A 21,745-nucleotide genomic window follows, 5' to 3' on the forward strand; every position below is an offset into this window, starting at 1 on the left:
CATCTGCGTTTCTGCACATGTATACTTTTATTGTGAATATACCTTTTGGCGATCTAGAGTCCAGGTGTGGCTGCAACACATTTTTTCAGAAACTTGATAACTCGAACAATAGCTTTTGTTGGATTCTTAGGTCTGTAAGATTGTGTCCACTGGACCAAAGATAAAGTTGATTGAAGGTTATCTTGCTATGGAGCCCATGGTGCTTCCTTGCAGGCTGTTGAGTTAAAATGAGTCTGGACTGCAATTCAATGTATGATGGTCTTGATGGAAGTTTTGAACCCAATATCTCATAACTACTAGGAGAAAATTATTAAAGCTGGCATTAAATAGCCATTATTGACTAAGCATCGCGAGAAAGAAACTTTACAATGACAGCATTGTAATAATACTCATTCTGCTCAAGTTAACGAAGTAGCTTTTGATTATCATATGAAACATCTGGCATGGTAATGCTATAGCTTTAGTCAAATAATATGTTCCTCCCCAGTGTAGTATTTCTGAAGCTATTGTAGACATGAGAATTGGTATAAGTTTGTTGTTACAAAGTCATGTCTTGCTGGATTGACTACACAAAGGCATCACTTTTCTTCATATATGTTCAATAAGTTCAAATATTTATTCACTGTATTAAGATGCTCCAGCTGTACATGTTATGCTTGGAATCAGTCATCATAATTTCTGGGTGGACATATGCTACAACTTATTGCCTGTACAGTTAAGGTGGTCAGTGGTACACCGTACATACAATTGCAATTTGCCTGTCGTTTTTAAACTAGTTGTGAAATTGCTTAAACATAAGTACATTGAATATTATCTTCTCACGACCAGCTTTTTTTTCGAGAAATAAGAAAAGAATCAAACAGGTTTGTTATGGCTATATCGGTCATATAGCTCAAGCTGATTATTATAGTTAAAAACATACATAAAATTCTAAATCTTCGTCATTAATTGCATCATCATCGCTGCTTTCCGTGATTACTAAATCATAATTATCCGTAGTTTGTGGGGGTAATCATCATATCCAAGTAGGAAATTATATCTGTTGAGCAAATCCCTTTCTGAGTTGCTTTAAAATTTGTTGATGGCTAAAGTCCTGGCCACTGAAGAAAAAAGTTGAAGGGATCCAATGAATTGGTGAAGGAGATTGGTCATTTCAGTAAAGAGAATCAAAGGGGAAGATAAAAAGCAGTAGCATGCTTTTCTGAAAACAGGCTATGAGAAAGACAGACAAAACAAGGTGACCTGATTCCTCTTTAATTCCCATCCTCTCTTGCTTTGATCATGCAACTATTTTTCATGTGCAGCTCCAACATTCTTTTCAATTATTGAATTGCTAATAGTTTCTGTTTTATTTTATTTTATTTTTTTTGTGTGTGTGTATACAGATGATGACAGATGAGAAGACTTCTCTCTTTCTGGTTGCATGTTTGGTTTAGGATGTAAGGCTTTGCCTTTTACATGATTATTATGATTATACTTTGGCCCTAAGGGAAATTTTTAGTATTTGCATATTGGCTGGCAAGAAAGACAGCTTAGTTTCATTTAGAATGATTCCAAGATCCACTCTGTGATAAACGCATAAGGACAATTTATGAAATTTGGCAGGCCCATTAATGGCAATCACAGACACAAGAGAGAGAACTTGTGTGGTGAAATGTGATACATGCTGGGTAGAAGTGAGAGCCACTCAATTATTGGAGAAATTGTACTGATTTTAATTTTATGATTGAGAAATATTATATATTATGTACACAACTTTTTCTTTCTCTCAGTACCACCACCACCTGGGCTGGGTAATCCCAACGCAGTTACATATGACTAAAATATTGAAAATGGTTTGAATTTCTTGCAACTTCTTTTGTTGTCTTCCCTTGATTAATGCAATAATCTCAAATGCATGCAATAAAAGTGTAATTTGTGAACACTCAAGGCAAGGCAAGAATCCATCCATCCATGCATTCATAAAATTCTTGCAGCTTTTCCCATATTTCCAGGTTTCTATTACACTGTAGTTAATGATCAGTTTATTGCTAGAATTTGCATACATTATTTTATTATATAGAACAAAGTGTCGGCATGAATGGTATCCACAATGTTCCAGATAAGCTAAACAATCAAACTTTTATCTCTCTGTCCTTACAACCCATAAAAATCCAGAAAAAAAAAAGGAAAAAGAAAAAGAAGGCCCTCATGGAAAAAGTCAAAGCAGCAGAGCAGACTTCATTATTGTCCTCCAACCAGATTCAGCCTTTGATTACTCAGCTTTTTAGCACAGAATGAATGAATACAGTGACAACTAACAATCACAGTTATCAAGACTTAGTTTTTTGCACTGCAAATTTCACATCTTTATAAAAGCCTCATTTCCTACTCCAAACCCTACATTCTCAAGTTGTTGCTCCCAAAAATGCAAATACCTCTAATTCAAGACCCGGAAACATCAGATGGTGAAAGAGAGGAATAACAATAATTAATGACAGAGATGATGAAACTTAGGCACTAACAAAGTAACAACAGGTGAAAAGGGATATGCACACAGTCTGATGAAGTGAAAATTTAACCTAATTACTATGAGAAAGAAAGCCTTGAAAACTACAATCATTGACTGAGAAAATTCAAGAAAATATTCAAAGGTTGTGGGAAATGCAAAGATATTTAATGGGATGAAATTCATCGATGCGGAGTTATTGCGAGTCTTTTGGATTTTCATCGCCGCTGTCGCTTTGTTGCGGCTGATTTTGGTGGTGCTGATGGTGTTGGTGGTGGTGGTGGTGGTGATGGTGCTCCAAATTCATGCCCAAATCAATTCTGCTATTACTACTATTATATGCATTCATGGAAGCCAACATTCCCATATTAGTTTCTGTAACACCTAAGCCCAGCTGCTGAGCTGAGGGCGGCTGTGGCTGCTGTAACACCATTGACCCTAGTTGTGACCCGACCCTAGTTGAACAGGGCTAAACCTGCCGGCTCCAGGGAACTCGAACCCACCAATTCTCTGCATTGAAGGTGCCTTGTACTGCCACTCTGGCTGCCCCGCTGTCGCCGTGGCCGCGCTTCCTGTCACCGGAAGCATCCAGAAGGCGTTCCCAACGTTGGCAGCTGCAGGAGCCACAGCCCACATGGCGGGAGCCGGGATGAAATTTGAAGGCTGAGAAGAACCGGATTTAGGGTCTGATCCCGTTTCTTGGTCCTGAACAGTACTGGTTCTTCCAGATTTAGGGGATGTTGCACCACTTGTATCTTCTCTGAAGCGTTTTTTAATGTAATTCTCATCTGGGTCCTGGCCGAAATGGGTGTTTGAGGTGATCTGGTGGTGGAACCCCAGCATGCCGGTGGCGCTGCCTAGGAAGAGTGGCGCGGATTTTGACGGTGGAGCTGAGATGGTGGTGCCGCTGCTGCGTAGCGATACGTTGAGAGTGGAAAAGTTAGCCGGGATAGTTCCTGTGCCGGTGGCTGCTATGATAGCCGGTTCAGCTTGGTGCAGAAGCCACTCTATCGTCTCACCATCAGACTTGTGACCTAATTCTCTAGTCAGCTGGAAAACACGGGCGGCGCATAAGGCCGGCATCCGTATGCGCCGCCCGCGACCATCCACCTTTGTGTGGCGGTCTTTGGAGGGTTTCTTGACAGCTTTGTTGGCGGCAGAATTGTTGTCGTTGCTGCTGTTGTTGTTGTTGGTGGTGGTGGCGGTGGTAGAAGGGTGGTTTGTGGTGGATGAAGCCGAGGAGGAGTGGGCTAAGTTTCTTGATTGTTGCATGGAGATGGAGCCCATGAATGGACCATGGGGTGGGGCTGGACCGGACCCAGAACCGGGTTCAGGTTGACTTTGATGGTGGTGGGGGGAAACAAGCTGTAGGGAGGAGGCTGCTTCATGGTGGTCTGAGTTACTGTTATTGGCTGCAGCTCCTTGGTTTTTGGGGTGTGGCTCCATAAATTCCATCTCTTGTGGAGGATGAAGATTGAAGTGCTTCAGCTTTTTCCTTTAGAGAATTGATCAACAAGATTTTCTTGGCTCTTCAAACATTGTTCCAACTGTCAAATTGATGATGCTGAAGACCACTCAGAGAGAGAGAGAGAGAGAGAGAGGAGAAGAAGAAAAGCTTAGGGATCAAGTTGTTTCTTTGCAAAGTCTTTAGAGCCAACTAAACAAGTGGAAGAAATTGGTGGGGTTTCTTTCTTTTTCCCTCTCTTCCTTTGTGGGTTGACTGGTGTCTTTGGAGAGAGAAAGTACTGTGTGCTCTCTGTGTATGAGAGAGAGAGAGAGAGAGAGAGAGAATCGGTGTGTGTGTGTGTGTTAGCTGTGGGATGGGAGGGGATTGGGGTCCAAGTGGGGGGTGGGGACCTTTGGAGGGGAAAAAGATGAATAAATGTTGGCAGAAACTGAAGCCCCACTCGTGGGGTCTCTCTTTCTTACAAGGAATGAGTAACAGTGCAGTTTAGCTGTCTTCAAACAATTGCTGATGATTCATTGCTCATTGCTCTCCTCTCACCCACACCCACACCCACACCCCATAAACTATAATGCACATATATACACGAAGAATCAACCTCAATTCTCACTCAAATACCCCTCAAATCATAATCAAACCAATGCAACAAGAACTTAGCTGTCTTTCCAAGAAACCAAAAACTAAAATATGAGATTGTTCATTAAAGTTGGAGGTGTCATATTTTGAGAAAATTGTGGTGTTCTTCACCAATAATTAAGGGGAGGGAGGCGGCTCGAGGTTCTGCGGTGTGAAAACTTGAATTTTGACTAAAAAACACGAGGGAGGGGAGAGGGGGGGAGGGACAATATTCTCAACCAAAAGTTTAGGCTCATGTCTTTTTCTAGTCTTTATTGTCTCCTTTTATACAAAACACACATTCTTTGTTTATTTGGATTAGGAGTAATTCTTGCTTTGGTTTCTCATTCATTAAGTTATCTATTGTTGATAATGACGACGTTGATGACGCTAATCAAGTCCACTCACTCATCCACGCTTTTCTCTTTTCATACCATTCTACACTGCTCTTAAACATTCGGTATGAATATTGTTCTTCATCAACTATCATTAACTCTGTTCTTCTCATCGTCTTCTTTCTACCTTTGCAACTGAATTCAGGTGCAAGATGTTGTATCATCAGTAGAAAACTACGGAAAATAATTAAAAAAAAAAAAAAAGATGTTGAGAAACACGTGTATGTTTCAAGTATTATTACCCATTGGGTGATTCTGAAGTAGAAGATAATTGAAGTGGTGAGTTGTTATTTAGGGAGGCAACAGAGTGCAGGAGCAAGAGGCAGTGGACAATAAGAGAAAGAAAAGAGATATGAAGCAGCAGATTCTGAGTCTGAGTCTGAGTCTGAGGGGATTGTTAATAAAGAGAGGAGGGTGTGTGGACCTGTGACTGTGAATGAAGGACAAATAATAAAGTTCTTAAGTAAATGAGTCAAGTTTTTTCCTTCTCTTTTCTTGGTTTGGGGGGTGGGGTGGGGTGGGGGGATTGGTCAGGTAAAAGCTAAGGTTGGACAGCTCAGGTAAAAGCAACAACAAATACAAGCTCATTCTTACATTAACCCCACTCTTCCCCACCTAACTCCCCATTCATGTCCCTCCTTTCCCCCAACGCCTCAAAAAAGAAAACTGAAATTATATGTATCTTGGTTTGAGTTTTTGAGAAGTTATGATCATGAGATGTCATTTTCAGTAGTTAGAAATATATATGTATGCTAGAATTTTTTATACATCCGTGGTGCAGCTGCATTTCCCACGTTATTGTCCATCCTGAGACATATACTTGGTATATTCGTCCTAATACTTGAAAAAACAAGGATTTCAAAACCTTAAGCAGCACACTTTGAAGAGAGCAGATAGGCAGGCAATGAATCAAGGTCTTGATTGAAGTACCTCAATTACACAATAAAAGCTTCAAACCATAAGTCCCTTTTGAAGAATGAAGCACAAATGATCAAACGTCGTTTTTATTTTAAAGAGAGAGTGATAACAGTCTTCCTAGACACTAATGTACACAAAACCAAACTTTTTCGTCACACTTACAACGCGGGACATCACCCAAAAATACTTCTGCTTTTAACGAAACAAAACGGCGTCTCACCTTTCTTTTTGGTCTACTATGGCTTTGTATTTGCGGAATTGTTTCTTCGCAGAGCTCTTCAGCAAGTCCACGAGGAGGATCTCTTGATCACGGGCTTCATTTGCTTGTCCTCTTCGAGCGAGATCATCCCCAGGTGTGAAGGATCCTCCAACATCATCTTTGCCACGAGATATCCAGCGATGGACCATGTCTGGTATTTTCTAGCTTGTTTGCCGATATATCTGCCCAACTTCCCGTCGTAGTACTCAGGCCAGCTGTCCTTCAGCAGACGGCTCTCTGCGAGATCGATTGCTCGTCTTGCAATTTGAGGGCGTCCAGTTTTTATGCAGGCAGCCGTTAGCAACCATAAAAGCACTGCATTGAAGATGCGCAAAATAGTGTAGCAACACAGAAACTGATCAATTTTCTATAATTTGAGATAGCTAGAAACCAAGAAGAAAGAGTATTGAATCAGAAAAATGGGGAGAGAGTGATGGAAGAACCTGGCCAAGATCCGCCATTATGATAACTCCATCTTGTATTCTTTGGGTCGCATCCAGTTACGATTCGCCACTCGTGACTTTCAATAGCTGGGTAACATATTTTTAGAGGCATTTCTCCTACCAGCTCCTCCCACCTTTCTTCAATAAGGTCCATAATAGCAGAAGCTTGTTCAGGAGTGGCAAGAGAAGATAATATGGCAACACAATTACCCAAAGCAAACCATCTAAAATCCATCCTTGCAGGACTAACATTTCCGATAAAATAACCACCCCTTGTTGGCATAAAATCGAACACCCACTCGGGAATTGAATCTGGAATTACGTTAAACTTATTAACAGCAGTATGAGAGTATTCTTCGGTTTTGTAGCGATATATATCATTTAACTGCTGAAAGTCGAGCCAAAAGTAACTTCTCATATGATAACTCAAGGCGTGCAGACGCTTTACAATTCTCTCAATGAACTCTTTGCCCTCTGCATCATGCTTCAACATTACCAAAGCAGATCTCAATGCCATAAAGAAGAGTGCTTGAATCTCAATGGGGTACCCGTATATTCCCTGTCAAATCAATTTGTTATTGAATTTAACATAGATATTTATCAGAGGGAAGTCTGATGAGCAAGTATGCAGATTCGCTTATTGTCACATGCATTCTAAATGATTCCTCAACTCATCAAATAAAGTCGTCGATAACAACAGCTAGACTCACCAAGAACTCACCGTTTCTCTATATAAATGCAAGGAAAGAATTGCCAAAGAAACCCTGAATTTTTTAACGGCCTACTCACTTGAATTGTTCCAGAAACGAGTCAAAAGACATGCCATTATGTAAGATAACATCAGTTCAAATCAGAGGAAATTTCATTGGTTTATCAGAAGGGAAGTAATGTGAAGCATCATGGCTCACTTACTACAGTGAATCCATACTTAGGTCATGAACTAACAAGCCATTGTATTAAAAGAGCCACAGTTATCCTCACTCCTTACTGTGGAGATTGCACTAAAAATTGTCTTACAACATTAGCAACAAAACTTATCTCCAGATTGCCACACAAATCACAAAATTGCTTCCTTTAGTTTGTAGTAAAAACATGTTAGGTGCCTTCCTAGCATTCATGTAATTTGCTTTGACAAACTTCGCATGTTATCATTGTCAAATGTCAAAACTTATTTCATGCAACCATGTGTCTTTCAGACTGGTTCAAATCAAGACCATCAAACTTTCATCTTTATCGGTAAAAATAGTAAAAAATGCTAACAAGAGAGTATTAAGGTATCTCACCATTCTACGATCTATCATTGAGCAACCATCAGCACACAGCAATGTTGGAAATGTGTCAAAACCTTCTGACAGGCACAAGGCCAGAATAAGTCTCATCCCCTTTTGGCACTCAGGTGTTTCAGCCAGGGAAAGGTCTCCGGTAGATTTTGTATATGCTCGGAGAAGAATTATCCACCAGAAACCAGAATCAACTGGAGCCACTCTTCCAATTGCACTCTCACCAAAATCAGCTATAATCGTATCTGTCTTGCGAACTGGATCATGGAGTACTTTGAAACTAGCCGGCATAGCACCCTCACCAAGCTTGAATCTATCTATTCTTTTTTCCCATCCTTGAAGCTGAAGGAAAGGAAATTCTTCACTATATCTGGCTCACCATTCATTAAAAAGGCCAGTGCACTTGGTACAAAATCTCGAACAAAAACCTGCAGTCAGTATAAAATATAAATTCAGAAAAAGATAACAGGTTTAGCAGCAAATACCAGAGGGTACCAATCGCCAATTGCTTTCTTACACCAAATCTGAAATTTTCACCTGTGTTGTTTTACTAACAAAACTTAACTTCAGCGTCAATATGTCAAATAAAATGGATCTTGAGTGTTTAATTAACACCTGACACTAATATGCAGATCTAAAGTACAGAAAACAATGAATAATTCATTGTAATTTACCTGATCATAATTTAACACCTCCTCTGAAGCATGATCATAAGCAGCAATTGTGCCAACAGGTTGACCACGAAAATACACCAAAGATCGTCGGAGGGCTTCCCACGCATCTGCAACCATTGGATGTGGCTCGAAAGAATTCCTAGCAGATGAGGCAGGGGTGTCCAGCCCCGATCGTCCAGGTGAGTATGCACTCTCATAATTATCCAAACCTCTTGTCAAACCAATTGATAACTCGCTAAGTGACCTTTCATCAAATGATCTCTGCCTCTCTATGTTTAATCTGGGCTTGTCAAGTAGCCTTGAGAGATCAAAGTCATCCATTTCGGATAATGAGCAATGGGAACTCACATTTTTAAGTCCACCCTCTCTTACACCATCAATTCCCCCCTTCAAACCATCAAGATTAACCTTAACACTATCCATAATCTGTTTCAACTTTCACCAAAAGTATCCGCTGTATCACCAAGAAATATTCTCATAAGATGAAAATGATGCATAGAATCACAGAGAGCAGATACAATAGTACAAATAAATTGACATACATCCATACAAATGTTAAAACTCCCAACAGTATACACCCACTGCCTGATCTAAAAAAGTATGTCTGTAGCACACTGGTGCATTTCAGATTACCCAAAAAAAGAAAGAAACATATAGAGTCAAAGATACAGTAATAACATACAAGCCGAAAATGCGTCGGGAGCATACTTCAAGGGAGCCAATAATGTAAATGAAAATGTCAGTCTCTCACTCACACACTAGAATTTCAGGTATATGTCTATATTAACCATCATCCTGGACACGGGATACTTGACCATGCACAAAGAGAAGCGAAGATACACTGTTCAGTAGGTATTAAGCAGGTCAAACCTTTGATATCACTATGCCCAAAATAAGACAGTCCGAAATGGAAAAGGAAAAAACTAGTGACAAAATAACAATGTAAAGGTAAGAGATTTTTGGACAAAATTACTATGATCTTATCCATAAAGAAGATAAATTGAGAAAACCGACTAAAAGTTCCAACATTTGCTACCATCTTATAACCTTATCCATATGAATAAGATAAGTTAGTAGTAATTGACACAGAAGGGCCGCTTGAGCTGCCAATACTTTGATAATCTTGCAACTAACATGCAGTAATGGCGATAATTGATCTGGAAGGGGACAAAGTATTGACTTTGATTAGTTAGCAAAAATAACTGCTGCTAGTTACAATCTACCTTAGAGAGTTAACAAGCTTAGTTACACGTATTGAAGAGAGTTAATCCACCTCAACGAGAAAATCTAAAATCCCACCTACCATTCAACCTACTGAAGATTTAGGTAACAAAATCTTTTCGAAAATGAAAAAGAGCAGACAGAAATTAATTACTTGGGATTTAGAAGATTGCATCTTTAGAGCCCCAACACCCAACCCCCGGAACAAGAAGAGCAAAACTGTATCGCAGATTCTAAACATACAGCTGGAAATCCTGATAGAGCTCCTAGAAAAACTCAAACTAGATAAAGTTTGAATCTTTTTAAGCTTGGGAAACAAGACAAACAGCACATTACCGATATTCAAGAGAAAGCGCAAGATCCACTTAAAAACAGCTGAGAAAGTGAACCCACAGATTTCAAATGATGGTTGGGAAGAAAACTGTTGAAGAAGGAACTAAGATTCAAAAAGGGTCTAAGAGAAGAGTCTCCAATCTGTAAAAGACACAACAGATCTAAACCTCTGTCATTACAAATCAAGAAACACGGAGAGAGAGATAAGAGAGAGAGAGAGAGAGAAGCAAGTACAGACCTTCAAGATATATATACTTGACAATGGAAGGAGAGAATATAGGAAGCTGGATATTCCGGCGGGAGGGACGGCCGGCGAGATTGCCGGATGAGAAAAACAAGAGAGAGAGAGATAGGAGTGAAAATGGAGAAGAGAGGAAAAAGGTATCATGTTGGCGGAGCTTAAATTTATAGACCCAAACCCAACAACCAACCGGAGAAAGAAAGGGTGTGAGTGTGAGTGTGAGAGTGTGTGTGTGTGTGTGTGAGAGAGAGAGAGAGAGAGAGGAAAAAATAAAACGGGCTTTTGGACCGTCACTATCCCTATAATTTAATGAGAAAGTCCGTTTGTACAGGCTGCAACTATCCCCGCTGTAGCTGAATTAATGACTTATGTAAGAGACTTACCGGCTATTGCCGGTTAACACTGCCCTTTTCTGTTATCTTATGTTTCCATTTGTGGCTTACCTACCCCAAATCACAAACCTTAGTTACACTTTCTTGATTTTTCTTCTCTTCTATTCTTTTTTTTTTTTAAAATAAATTTCATATAATATATAAGTCAAAAAATATTTTTTTAATTTAGTTTCTTGTTAATATATTTAAATAGTGAGTTGAAAGAGTTGCAATCTATCTCAATAATTTATTCTTGAAATACAATAAAAATACTCTATTATATTTAAATTTTATAGTTGTTGTGAAACACAACATTAATATTTATCAGAACTATTTATAGTAACAATAAAGATATAACCAACTTTCTCGTATTAGCTTTATCGTAATTTTTCTTTTTTAAATTACAATGAGCTTCATAAAGATTTTTCATAATTATAACTATTCCGTCGTTATTTAAAAATTTACTAATATTTTCTGTTAATGTATTTTAATAAATACTCATTTATAATGGATTGTTATTGGAGCTTATTTTTTAAAAAATTGTTAATTTTAAAAGAATATTTATAATATTTTAAATAATATAAAAATATTTATAATTATGATAAATTTTAGAACAGTAAGTTGTATTTAACTTCATTATTTTTAAGGAGCTCAAAGTAAATTTGACATGATCCCTAGGTATTAGAGTTTGAACAGGTGGGTTACCGGTGAGACCGGTGAAGCCAGCTCAGCAAATATACGTATATATATAATTAACGAAAAAGAATAATAACGTGTAGCGTGAGGAAAGTGCGGGGAAGGGGGTGAGAGAATAGCAAGCACGAGAAGATTGCCGGTTGCCCGCGTGGACCAAACGACAGCGTCTCTGCGCCTGACGATGTCTGCTCTCTGATCACTAGCTCTTTTGTTTGGACAGAGCGGGAGTGTCTTGGAGGACCTGTTTGGTTGTTGGATTTTCCTCCTCCTCCTCCTCGTGCACCCACTCCACTTGTTCCATTTTTTCCTTTTTATATATATTAAAAAATATAAAATATAAGTTTCACTTTTTGTAATCTGGCTATTGGATGTTCTTTTGGGACTCTCTCATACCACCATTTTTGATTCGGGTCGAAATATGCGATCTCGTGATGCGATCTCCACTCGAAGCGCCTATTCGTCCAAGACCAGATTTCGGGTTCCCTGAGAATGAAAACACGAACTGTGAGCTCGTCGGGCACGTCCCCGACAATGACCCTCCGACGCTCAAGTTAGTTTGGTCGAATGAAAGTGGTTTGATCTAGGAGTTCGGTCTCAATTAATGCGTATCAGTTACCTCATTTATGGCGTGTCGGGGTCTATTTATAATACACAGTTGTACGGTAAGTACTGGGCCACGTGGCCTTATCTCGTTGGTGTGCGTTCTGATCGAACGATGGGGATTGTCCGGGTTTTCAGTCGGTGTGCGCGATCCGGGTCGGGTCCCGCGCGACCCGCCTGTTACAATATTCGCGGATCCTGCCCTTGAAATGATTGTAATGCCCTTAATGAGGGGTGTTTTGGTCCTTTTGCAGGTACAATATTTGAGTACTCATCAATTTTATTTTGTGTTATATATATATATATATATATAATGGGTAATTTACAGAGAGATTTTTTAAAATTTGTCATAATTATAAATGCATTCATATTATTTTAAAAATTACAAATAACCTCTAAAATTAAAAATATCGTAACAAATACCTCTTTATGACATCTCATTACAAATATACTCTTTACAATGAAATGTCTTAAGGGATAAGTGTTTCGATATTTTTAGTTATAGTAATTATTATAATTTTTTAAATAATAAAAGAGTATTTAAAATTCAAATAAATTTTAGAAAAACAAGTTAATCTATATATTAAAATTTGTGAAAATCAATAGTGGATGTGGTACGAATAACATTATAAACCGAATAAATGACCCAACAAGATTCTAAATTTGACAAAACCACCCACTTGTTTTTTTTATTATAATTAAATAAACATCAAATCAGAAATAGAAAACCCTCATAATTGGGTCGTTTTTGTTTCCTTAAAATCCCCCATTGGTTTGGGGGTTTAAAAAAAAAAAAAAAAAAAAAGTCAAATTAGGAATAAATATTATTGATTATATGTTATTGACAAATTGTGCATCGAAATGGAGAGAGAGATGTGGTGTATAAAATAAGTGTTGGCGTGGACAATCATTCACCAACAACTTTCACTAAATATTATTAATTATAATTATACATATATATATATATATATGAATGACACGTGAATTGTTAATTACGATAATTGCAGCGTTAGTAAAAGAGTATAATAATTGTGTTTTTTTTAATAAATAATTATACATAAATCTAAGTGTAATTGTTCAAAAATAATGATTGTGGTTGCGTGAAAGTTAATTAAAAAAGTTATAATAAAAAATTATTGAGAATTTTGTGTGGGTCTTATGTATGAATCTCACTGACGATGCCCCAACAATTATAGTACGTATTGTACTAATGGAGAATTGGGGGTTGGTTTGGTCAATTGTCGTGCTTGTGGACGTAAATATAATAATTTGGTCCAACTAAGATTTTTGTTTTTCAGTATTAATATTTAAATGTTTTTGTACTTTGGCTTCATGACTTCTTATGACTTTTTTTTTTTTTTTCTTATTTTTGCTTTCTCGATCAAGAAAAAGGGTATTTATGAAATAATCTCAAATATATATATATTTTTTCATAAAAAAAAAACATATTTCTTTTGACGAAAATTTATGCCTCATTAAAGTATAATTCATAAATCATATTTACAGAGCCTCGATTTCAATTGTTGGGTCAAAACGTCGTTAATTTCAAATGGGTCATCAATAAAATTTTATTGTGTAAGTGAAATGATCAAAATACCCATATTGAGACGGAATATTGCATCTCATCAAAATCATGCTTGTATTGGCCATTAAAACAATTGTAAGTAGGTGGCTGTCGTTAGTTGTCTACACTCTACATACATACACTGCGTACACCACTGTTATTGCCCCTGCCCTCTTCGCCATTCTAATAGTTTCCCAAATGTTTGGGCAGTCTACAGCACCACCTCCCCTATTTAAGACCGTTCATTTGTACATCTGAGGTTGACATACGACTATATATAGATATATCCAAAACATAACTTGTAAGAGTGTGTAGCACTCACTCATACACACACACACACGTGTATATGTGTATATATTATTTTTGATAAAGTTAATCGATCATATGTAATGGGAACGAGCATAAAATTATTAATTTTAGCGTCTCAAAATTTACAATATTACTAAATTCAGACTCAATTTTTTGAATCGTATATCAAATATATATAAATATGTTTGTGTTCATAATATATAATTAAAAATTAAAGATAAAGTCTCATAATTATGAGATTAAAAATTCACATTTTATTAGGTATGTAAAAAAAATATATTATATGATACCATTGTTACCTTAGGAAAAAAAAAAATAATCACGCGGACACACTTATTCCCACTTTGTTTGGTGTATCCACCAAAGCACTATATATTAATATTGTGGTACCTAATTCATGTGCCAAATTTCAAATTTTTATTTTCAACTTTCAATGTGATTAATTAATGTTGGACTATTCACAATTAATTACTATATCTTATTAGAATCCAACACTTCAATGTTTACACATATCCCCCTTTCTTTAGAGTTTCGACGAAAAGTACTGATATTAGTAAAAATAATTATATAAAATTTTAATTTTATCTCCGTTTAATATTTTGATGTAATATTTTATAATTATATATATAAAAAAGATGTAGTGATGTTAACTTCACTTTATATATATATAATATTTATGCTTTTATTTGTTTATTTGATTGAAACATTGATTACATTCCTATTAATAAATTCACATTAAATAAAATAAATTTTTATTAAAAAATTTATATTAATGTGATAAACACTATCCACTCAAATTTATGCATGAAACCTCACTTTTAATCACTGAATAAAATATTATGAATTAATAATATATAAAAAGGTCTGATCAGTCATTTTTTGTACTATTTTATATTGAAGAAGAAAATGGTGGCATTATAAATATTTCAAAAAATTAAATGGACGGAATATATATATATATATATGTACAATATATTTATATTATTCCAGCTTTTAATTTGAAATTAAAAAAAAATAAAATAGTGGGACATTCTTCATACTTTTCTCTCCATGCAAATTAATTGATTGATTGGAGATAAGATTAAATATATGAATAAGGTTGGATTGCGTGGACCCTATACCCCTACTACGTACAATCTCATAATTAAATATACAAAATTGGTTGCTATATATATAGCTAGGGTTAAATGCAATTTATTTAATATGATATATGAAATGAGTAAATATATATAAAAAAAGAAATAGTAAATTATTTTATGTATCGAAAATGAAGAAAATTACTCCTCTATCAATGGTTCAGATAGGGGGTAATTTGCTTCATTTTTCAAAACACAGGGGATAATTTGATAAATTTTTTATATGAGGTTTTTTGCTCGTTTCTTATATCACATGGGGATAAATTATATTTTTCCTTATATAGATATATAAAGACCTTTTTTTCAATATATGGGTATTTTTTGCATCTATTTTTTAGTTTTGGAATGTTATGTATATATATAGCTAGAAAAAAGACTTTTTTTTAAAAAAAAATATTTGGGTCTTTTTCCTATCCAATATTGGGTAGGTATTTGACAGTGATTTTAATTTGTTTTCTTTGGATGTTATGTGGTTTAAATTTGAATTGATTATAATTAATATATTGTTAGTTTCATATTTGGAGAAGGTAAAACAGGATACGTGTGATAATTTACGTAATATAATGACGAAGGAGGGTAAAAATGTCAATGCATACTTGCAAACTCGATTATGTATATACAAGGATTAAATTATATATCAATACTTATGTGTAATTACATCTAATCTCCAATAAAATTTACTTTATGTATAAATCATACGGTTTATTCAGGATGACATCATTGGTTTAAATGTAACGATTGACATAATATTCATTGACAAACGGGATAATTATTAATTACAACGTCTTTCCATGAGATTTGATGTAATTACACATAAATTTTCTATAACTAAAAAATTATATCTAGTACTTCCTGCGGTTTCCTTTCGTATAATAAATAAGTCCCTACGTTAGTCAAAATTTTATCAAATTGATGATATTAACAAAAAGAACGGATAAAAATTTCACGTTTACCCCTGATTGATTTATTACTGATTTATTGCAAGTCAATAATTTTTTAATGACCAAAATACCCTTATATATATTTACACATTAATGCATATAAAAGAGGTATATTTTTAGCATTATAAGGGTAGTGTTATCATAAAAGATTTATTTGACCTGCAATAAATCAATAAAAAGTCAATCGAGGGTAAATATCGATTTTCGTTCAGCTTTTTTTGTTAATATCAACAAATCAGTGAATTTTGATCCAATAGAGGGACCTATTTGTTATACTAGAAATAATTTCTTAAATCATATAAAATCTACGTGTAATTACACTAAACCTTAAGAGAAGGGACTGTAACTATCTCTCGATAAAAATATCCTAGTACATACTACATTATTTTATTCATCACATGTCCAAACTCGTTAATGGACGAATTCTCTAGATAATTTTCTATTTATGTATAAATTAAGAATATTAAAAGTTCAAATTATGCACATTGATAATTGTTTAGGGTTAGTTTTGATGGAAGATGGGCATCTTTGAATAGGGATGAAGTAACTTTTTAGAAGACAATGACTTGCTACTTCAATCTCATCACTATTCCAACAAATTGCTGCAAACCCTAAATTGATTTGTGTTAAGAATCTAAGGCCAAAAAAGGGGTTGTTTTATTCCAACTTTAGTGCTAATCCTTTTGGAGCTTGTTTGGTTGCGCATATTTGGCAGGGTAGGGTTGCTTAAACCTTCAGCTCCACCTTTTCTTCTCACTCAACAACTCTCATAATTATTAAATCGATTATAATTTTATCTCGACGCCAACCACTGATAATAAAAAAATTATTTGATCTATATTAGAGTGTTTGAAGATGTATAAGAGTAAATTGATCAGAAAAAGAGATTTGTTGGATCCACAATAAATCAATTATAAGTTAATCGGATGTAAATATAAATATTTATTCAGTTTTTTTTTATTAATATCAGCAAATTTCGTGAATTTTAAGTGATATAGGGTATATTTTATGAACGAAAACAAATGTAAAGGGTACTAGATGTAATCTTTTGAAAGAAAATGGTGTACTTATCGCTTAAAAAATTAGAAAAATGCACGAATAATTGGATACGGACTCAACTAATCACATTTTAAAATTCGGCATTGATATCACGTTGATGTCAAATTAATATCTCAAAATTCAAAGCAATCAAAAAGGGGGGCCGATGCGGATCCATAAAAGTCGCTAACCACAAAAGAAGGCGAAGAAAATGAAGACAAAAGAATGAATTAATTGTTAAGCAAGAATGAATGAAGTGGAGATCTTATCCGTAGACATAGGGAACCAAACACACCATATTCATATATTCAATTAAAAAAATAAATTGGCACGACGCTTTCTAAAATTTGATATAATTATGCATAATTTTGCATAAATTGAAAAATTACAAAAATTGATGAAATTGTGTGGTTTCTGAATGGAGGCAAGAAATTATAACTTTATCCTCACTCTATTTTTATTTTTTTTAAAAAAATTGAATAATAATAAAGATATTGGATGAGGTGAAATTATAAAAAAAATTCAATTAATCAATAATTTAAAAAATAAAAATTAAATTTATAGTTTGCAAGGACATTTTGATTAGTTCAGAACAAATTAATAAAAAACTAACATAAACTAAACGAATTGAGCTGATTATTAGACGGCTATTAAAATAATTTTTGAAATAATAAAATATTCATAATATTGTAGGGGGATTATTGTAATTTACTCAAAATTAAATGTAGGTGGGATAGAAACACGAGGAGGAGTATTGTCCACAGAAGTTGGGAAATAGGATTTGACTTTTGAGAAAATATGAAAAGCGCTTTTGGTTTACTTATCAGATATGAATGAAGAAGAAGCGTGTGTCATTTTCCTGTATGTGGGGTTTGGGAATGGAAGGCAGTGGCAGTGCACTATCAGTCTATCACCAATTAAATTTTATTGGGACGTTTTTATTTTTCTGAATGTATTTATTATCACACGTGAGCAATGACATAGCAATAGCATGTGACCTCATACGTGTGGGCCTTCTATATCTCCAACCACCCTTCTCTCATTCTCTCTCTACGGTCTATATTAACATTATCCTCTCTATATCTCACAATACCTGACATACTATCCAATTTTCTCTCATTCTTTGTTAATAACTTATAAAATAAGATAAATTACTAAATTAGTTCTTTTGAAATTTATCAATTATAATTATTCATTTAAAATTATCAATCGTGTAGCAAATGCCTCTCGCGATAGCTTATTATAAGAATATATTTGTTGGACAGAGGTTTAATTTTGAAAATATATTTATAATTATTCAAATAATAAAAAAATATTTATAATTATGACAAATTTAAAAAAAACCCCTTATAATTTATATATAAAATACTGCAAAAATAGAGAAGCTATAAAGAGGAGATATACATATAGAGATATAGGCAAAGGCATGCCCAGAACTTGGGAAATCATTTGGTTTAAGCCCAAAGATTGTACTTGGGTTTCAGACGACTATAGCCCATCACATTATATCAACGGAGCCCAGTCAATGAGAATGATCATGTGCTCTACAGTTTACAAAAGGAGTTTGATATAGTGTTAAGCGATCAAAATCTTTTCCTCAGGCAAGTATAGAGGCACAAAATTGTTAACTCAAGCCTACAATTATATAAATATCATATCCAGATGCTGGCAAAAGCTTCTTCGATTGCGCGTTTCTTGCTGATCTCTACACTCCATCCGCCTGCTCTTGCAGCTTTTTCTGCTCGGAGTTTCATCGTTTCTTCATCTTCATATTCAAACATGTCATGACCAGACCCGAGAGGGATGGGTTGAGGGCCCATCCCCACTGGACGCGGCTGGGCGATTCCACCTCCAGCAACTGCCGGCGCATATTGGCCCTGAGCAACAGTGCCGCTGGTCCCTGCTTGGGAGCTTGATTGCTGCACATTCAAAAGTTGAAGAAAACAGTTAAACAAGGTGGCAATTCCTAAAATCTGAAACTTGAAAAATCCAGCTAGTCTAACAGTTGGTTACCAAGTTCGGAGACTCATTGACAGGCAAAGATTAAAGATATGAATTACATCATTCTCTACCATACATTGCAGACTTTATACATGCATATATCAAGAAGCCTAGAGAAATGTAAAATTCAACTTCCATTCTTTATGGTCAGGGTGAATGAAGATGGTTAAAAGAGTCAGAATGATAAGACATATGATATCTACATTCACATGTAGGTTTGTGAATCCTAAATAGCATCTTAGCTTTATAAGAAATTTGATAGTGTTTCCCACATAATCGGGTAGCTTACCTTTATAAGAAATTTGATGAAGGACCAAAGGTTTTAATATTCAAAAGAAATTTTCATGTGGAGCGTGAATTACATTCTCTTATTTCTTACCAATCATCTGACTCACTATGTTCCTCAACGCATGGTAAAAGAGCACAAGCTTCATTTCACTTGATCATTTTGCAACTAGTTATACGTGTGATAGTGCCTTCATATATCATTATCTTGGTTCTTGGATACAGAAATTAAACACTTTTTATCTCATGATACAGCAAGGATAAGAGAAACCATTTTATATGACTCCTATCTGGACTGTTGCCAACCATGAATACCGCGACAAGACCAAAATTAGCATATAATAAGAACACGGAATGTTTTCTCTAAACAAAGAGAAAAACTTTGCAGGGTCAGACAAATATGATTTTCGAGCTCCGAGCCAGATTCAGAAAAATTATTTAGCATGCAGTGATACAAGGTCTTCAACCCTTCCAGAATTACGGACGTCTGAAATGTAACTGCTGAAGTTTTTCAAATTGCTCTAAAGAGCATGAAAAAATTCTTTCTGAGCATTTCCACCAGCTGGTAAATCAATATAGAAGCTTAAACAAACATGACATACAAAAGTTAGAGAAAATGAAGCAAGAGGGATATGCAATAGAAAAATTTTTGCAGTATTCCGGATTACGTTGACTGAAAAGGTGAATGAAAGCATTGAAGAAACACGCTACATAATCCGTTAGAAAAGAAAAACTATCAAACGGTTAGAAGAACTCACAAGATCAGCACCCGTCTGCTGAAGTTGTCCCTTGCTTGCTGCCAAAGCAGCTGCATATTCCTCAGCCTACTCAATCAAAACAAACACCAGGTAAGTAATGTCAGAAAGTAGAGCAGTATCTTAAGAGTCTAAAATGTGACCTCTGAGCTCATATGACTCTTATGTACAATTCATTGAAAAAGGAATCTGAGAAACCTTGCGAGCTTGAGCATTCATGATTTGTTCAGCATTTTCTCTCTGGTACTGAGCAATTCTAGCTTCAATAGCAGGGACATCTATTCCCTCAATTAAATTAACTACTGCAAGCAAACACCTTTATTCAATTGAATGCTGATACAAGAGTGTGCCAAACAATACAACTAAATATACTTACTCATGTCCTCTACTTCCTCCAAGTAGTCATTGTATTCCCGTAACGATGGGAAATCCTCCTCTCTTTTATTGTATCTGTGAATTTGCAAATTTGGACGGAAAGAGATTTAGGAACTCAATGAGCAGCACATTTAGCAAATTTGTAATGTTAAAATGCTCTCATCTACCCAAAATAATAACTAGGTTGGAGAAAAAGGGTGAAACAGGTGCTTGGCAGACATATTATTTCCAAAAAACCAGAGTAAAATCAACACAGGAAATGATAACAACTGAATTTAACTGGACATCCCACATTCTTTTATGACTACTATTGCTAATTTCAAGAAGCACAGGAAATTTTCAGATCATTGTGGCTTCAATTCTCAGTATCTGCGGCTCGGTAATAAATCTAGAAGTCCACTTAAGACATTCCCAAGCTTCATAAATCTTCGAAACCCGGAGTCGAATCCCAAGCTCTCATTACCAAGTACATTATCACTAATAACATAAGAAACTTCCAAAATCTAAATTGGTACGAAATAAACTTCATCGAGTAAAACTCTTGTCCAAAATTGCCCTTTCCCACTATTAATCACTGGATCAAACACCTTTCCATAAATCAAATTAACTTAATTTTTTCCAACAAAAAATGAAAAGGAAAAAATTTTCAATGCACCTATTCAGCAATCCAGCAAGCAAATGAACTAAAACAAAGCAACAAAGCTTCCAATTTTACAAATAAAACCAACAAATGTATAAATTCCAAGCTCATCCACACAAATACACAAACAAATTATTCGTACATGCCGGCAATTCTTTTTCTGATCGCCATTTCCTTGGCGAAGACATTGGTTCCTGAGGCCACCACCATGTCTATTACTCAAATTCCGGGTCGACCCACAAAAATCTTTTTCTTACAAGAAAATGTAAATAAGTTACTGCAAATAATTTCCTGGATCGGAAAGAGGAACTTCAGCTTTTTCTCAAAGCTTTCGGGATGCAATCGCAAAATTTCAGAGGCAGACCGCCGGCAGAGAGGCGGAGGGGCCGCTGGTGGTTCGGAGAGGACTGTGGTAGTGTAGACTGGAGAGTAGAGGCGCCGACGACCGAAGGGGTAAATAGCAAATTATGAGAGAATACAGAAATTAATTATTCAAGTAAATATTTTACTGTTTTGTATATCTAAAATTTTAAAGTATTTCATCAAATGCATATTTATAATTAATTATAAAATAAAATAAATAATTTAACATATTCGATCAAATAAATTAATTTTAAATATGCTTAAATAAAAGTTTATTGATCACCCAATTGAATAAATTGATAATTATTTTATATATTAAATAAATATATTTGAGAATAT

The 21,745-nt window shown here is 35.3% G+C and overlaps 3 protein-coding genes across 4 annotated transcripts; all 3 read right to left on the reverse strand.

Moving 5' to 3' along the window:
• On the reverse strand, positions 2,085 to 4,502 carry LOC105175721 (transcription factor TCP23). The gene is given in 2 exon segments (XM_011098273.2): positions 2,085 to 2,933; positions 2,936 to 4,502. Coding segments are annotated over 2 exon segments (1,257 nt in total). The 5' UTR covers positions 3,944 to 4,502; the 3' UTR covers positions 2,085 to 2,684.
• Positions 5,899 to 10,576, reverse strand: LOC105175731 (probable alkaline/neutral invertase D). The gene is given in 7 exon segments (XM_011098283.2): positions 5,899 to 6,455; positions 6,584 to 7,142; positions 7,867 to 8,213; positions 8,216 to 8,291; positions 8,538 to 8,991; positions 10,095 to 10,232; positions 10,330 to 10,576. Coding segments are annotated over 5 exon segments (1,701 nt in total). The 5' UTR covers positions 8,961 to 8,991; positions 10,095 to 10,232; positions 10,330 to 10,576; the 3' UTR covers positions 5,899 to 6,159.
• Positions 18,395 to 21,506, reverse strand: LOC105175740 (CDK-activating kinase assembly factor MAT1). 2 transcript variants are annotated; one of them, XM_011098304.2, is made up of 5 exons: positions 21,186 to 21,506; positions 20,405 to 20,478; positions 20,227 to 20,327; positions 20,032 to 20,097; positions 18,395 to 18,906 (listed from the first exon to the last, which is right to left on the reverse strand). In XM_011098304.2, the coding sequence occupies exons 1-5, from the start codon at positions 21,251 to 21,253 to the stop codon at positions 18,640 to 18,642; spliced, it is 576 nt and encodes a 191-aa protein (XP_011096606.1). In that variant the 5' UTR covers positions 21,254 to 21,506; the 3' UTR covers positions 18,395 to 18,639. The 2 variants fall into 2 exon arrangements, with proteins under 2 accessions (XP_011096606.1, XP_011096598.1); XM_011098296.2 differs by having other exon boundaries at positions 20,227 to 20,330.

This window comes from Sesamum indicum, linkage group LG2 (genome assembly GCF_000512975.1).
Source record: "Sesamum indicum cultivar Zhongzhi No. 13 linkage group LG2, S_indicum_v1.0, whole genome shotgun sequence".
Classification (NCBI taxonomy): Eukaryota; Viridiplantae; Streptophyta; class Magnoliopsida; order Lamiales; family Pedaliaceae; genus Sesamum; species Sesamum indicum.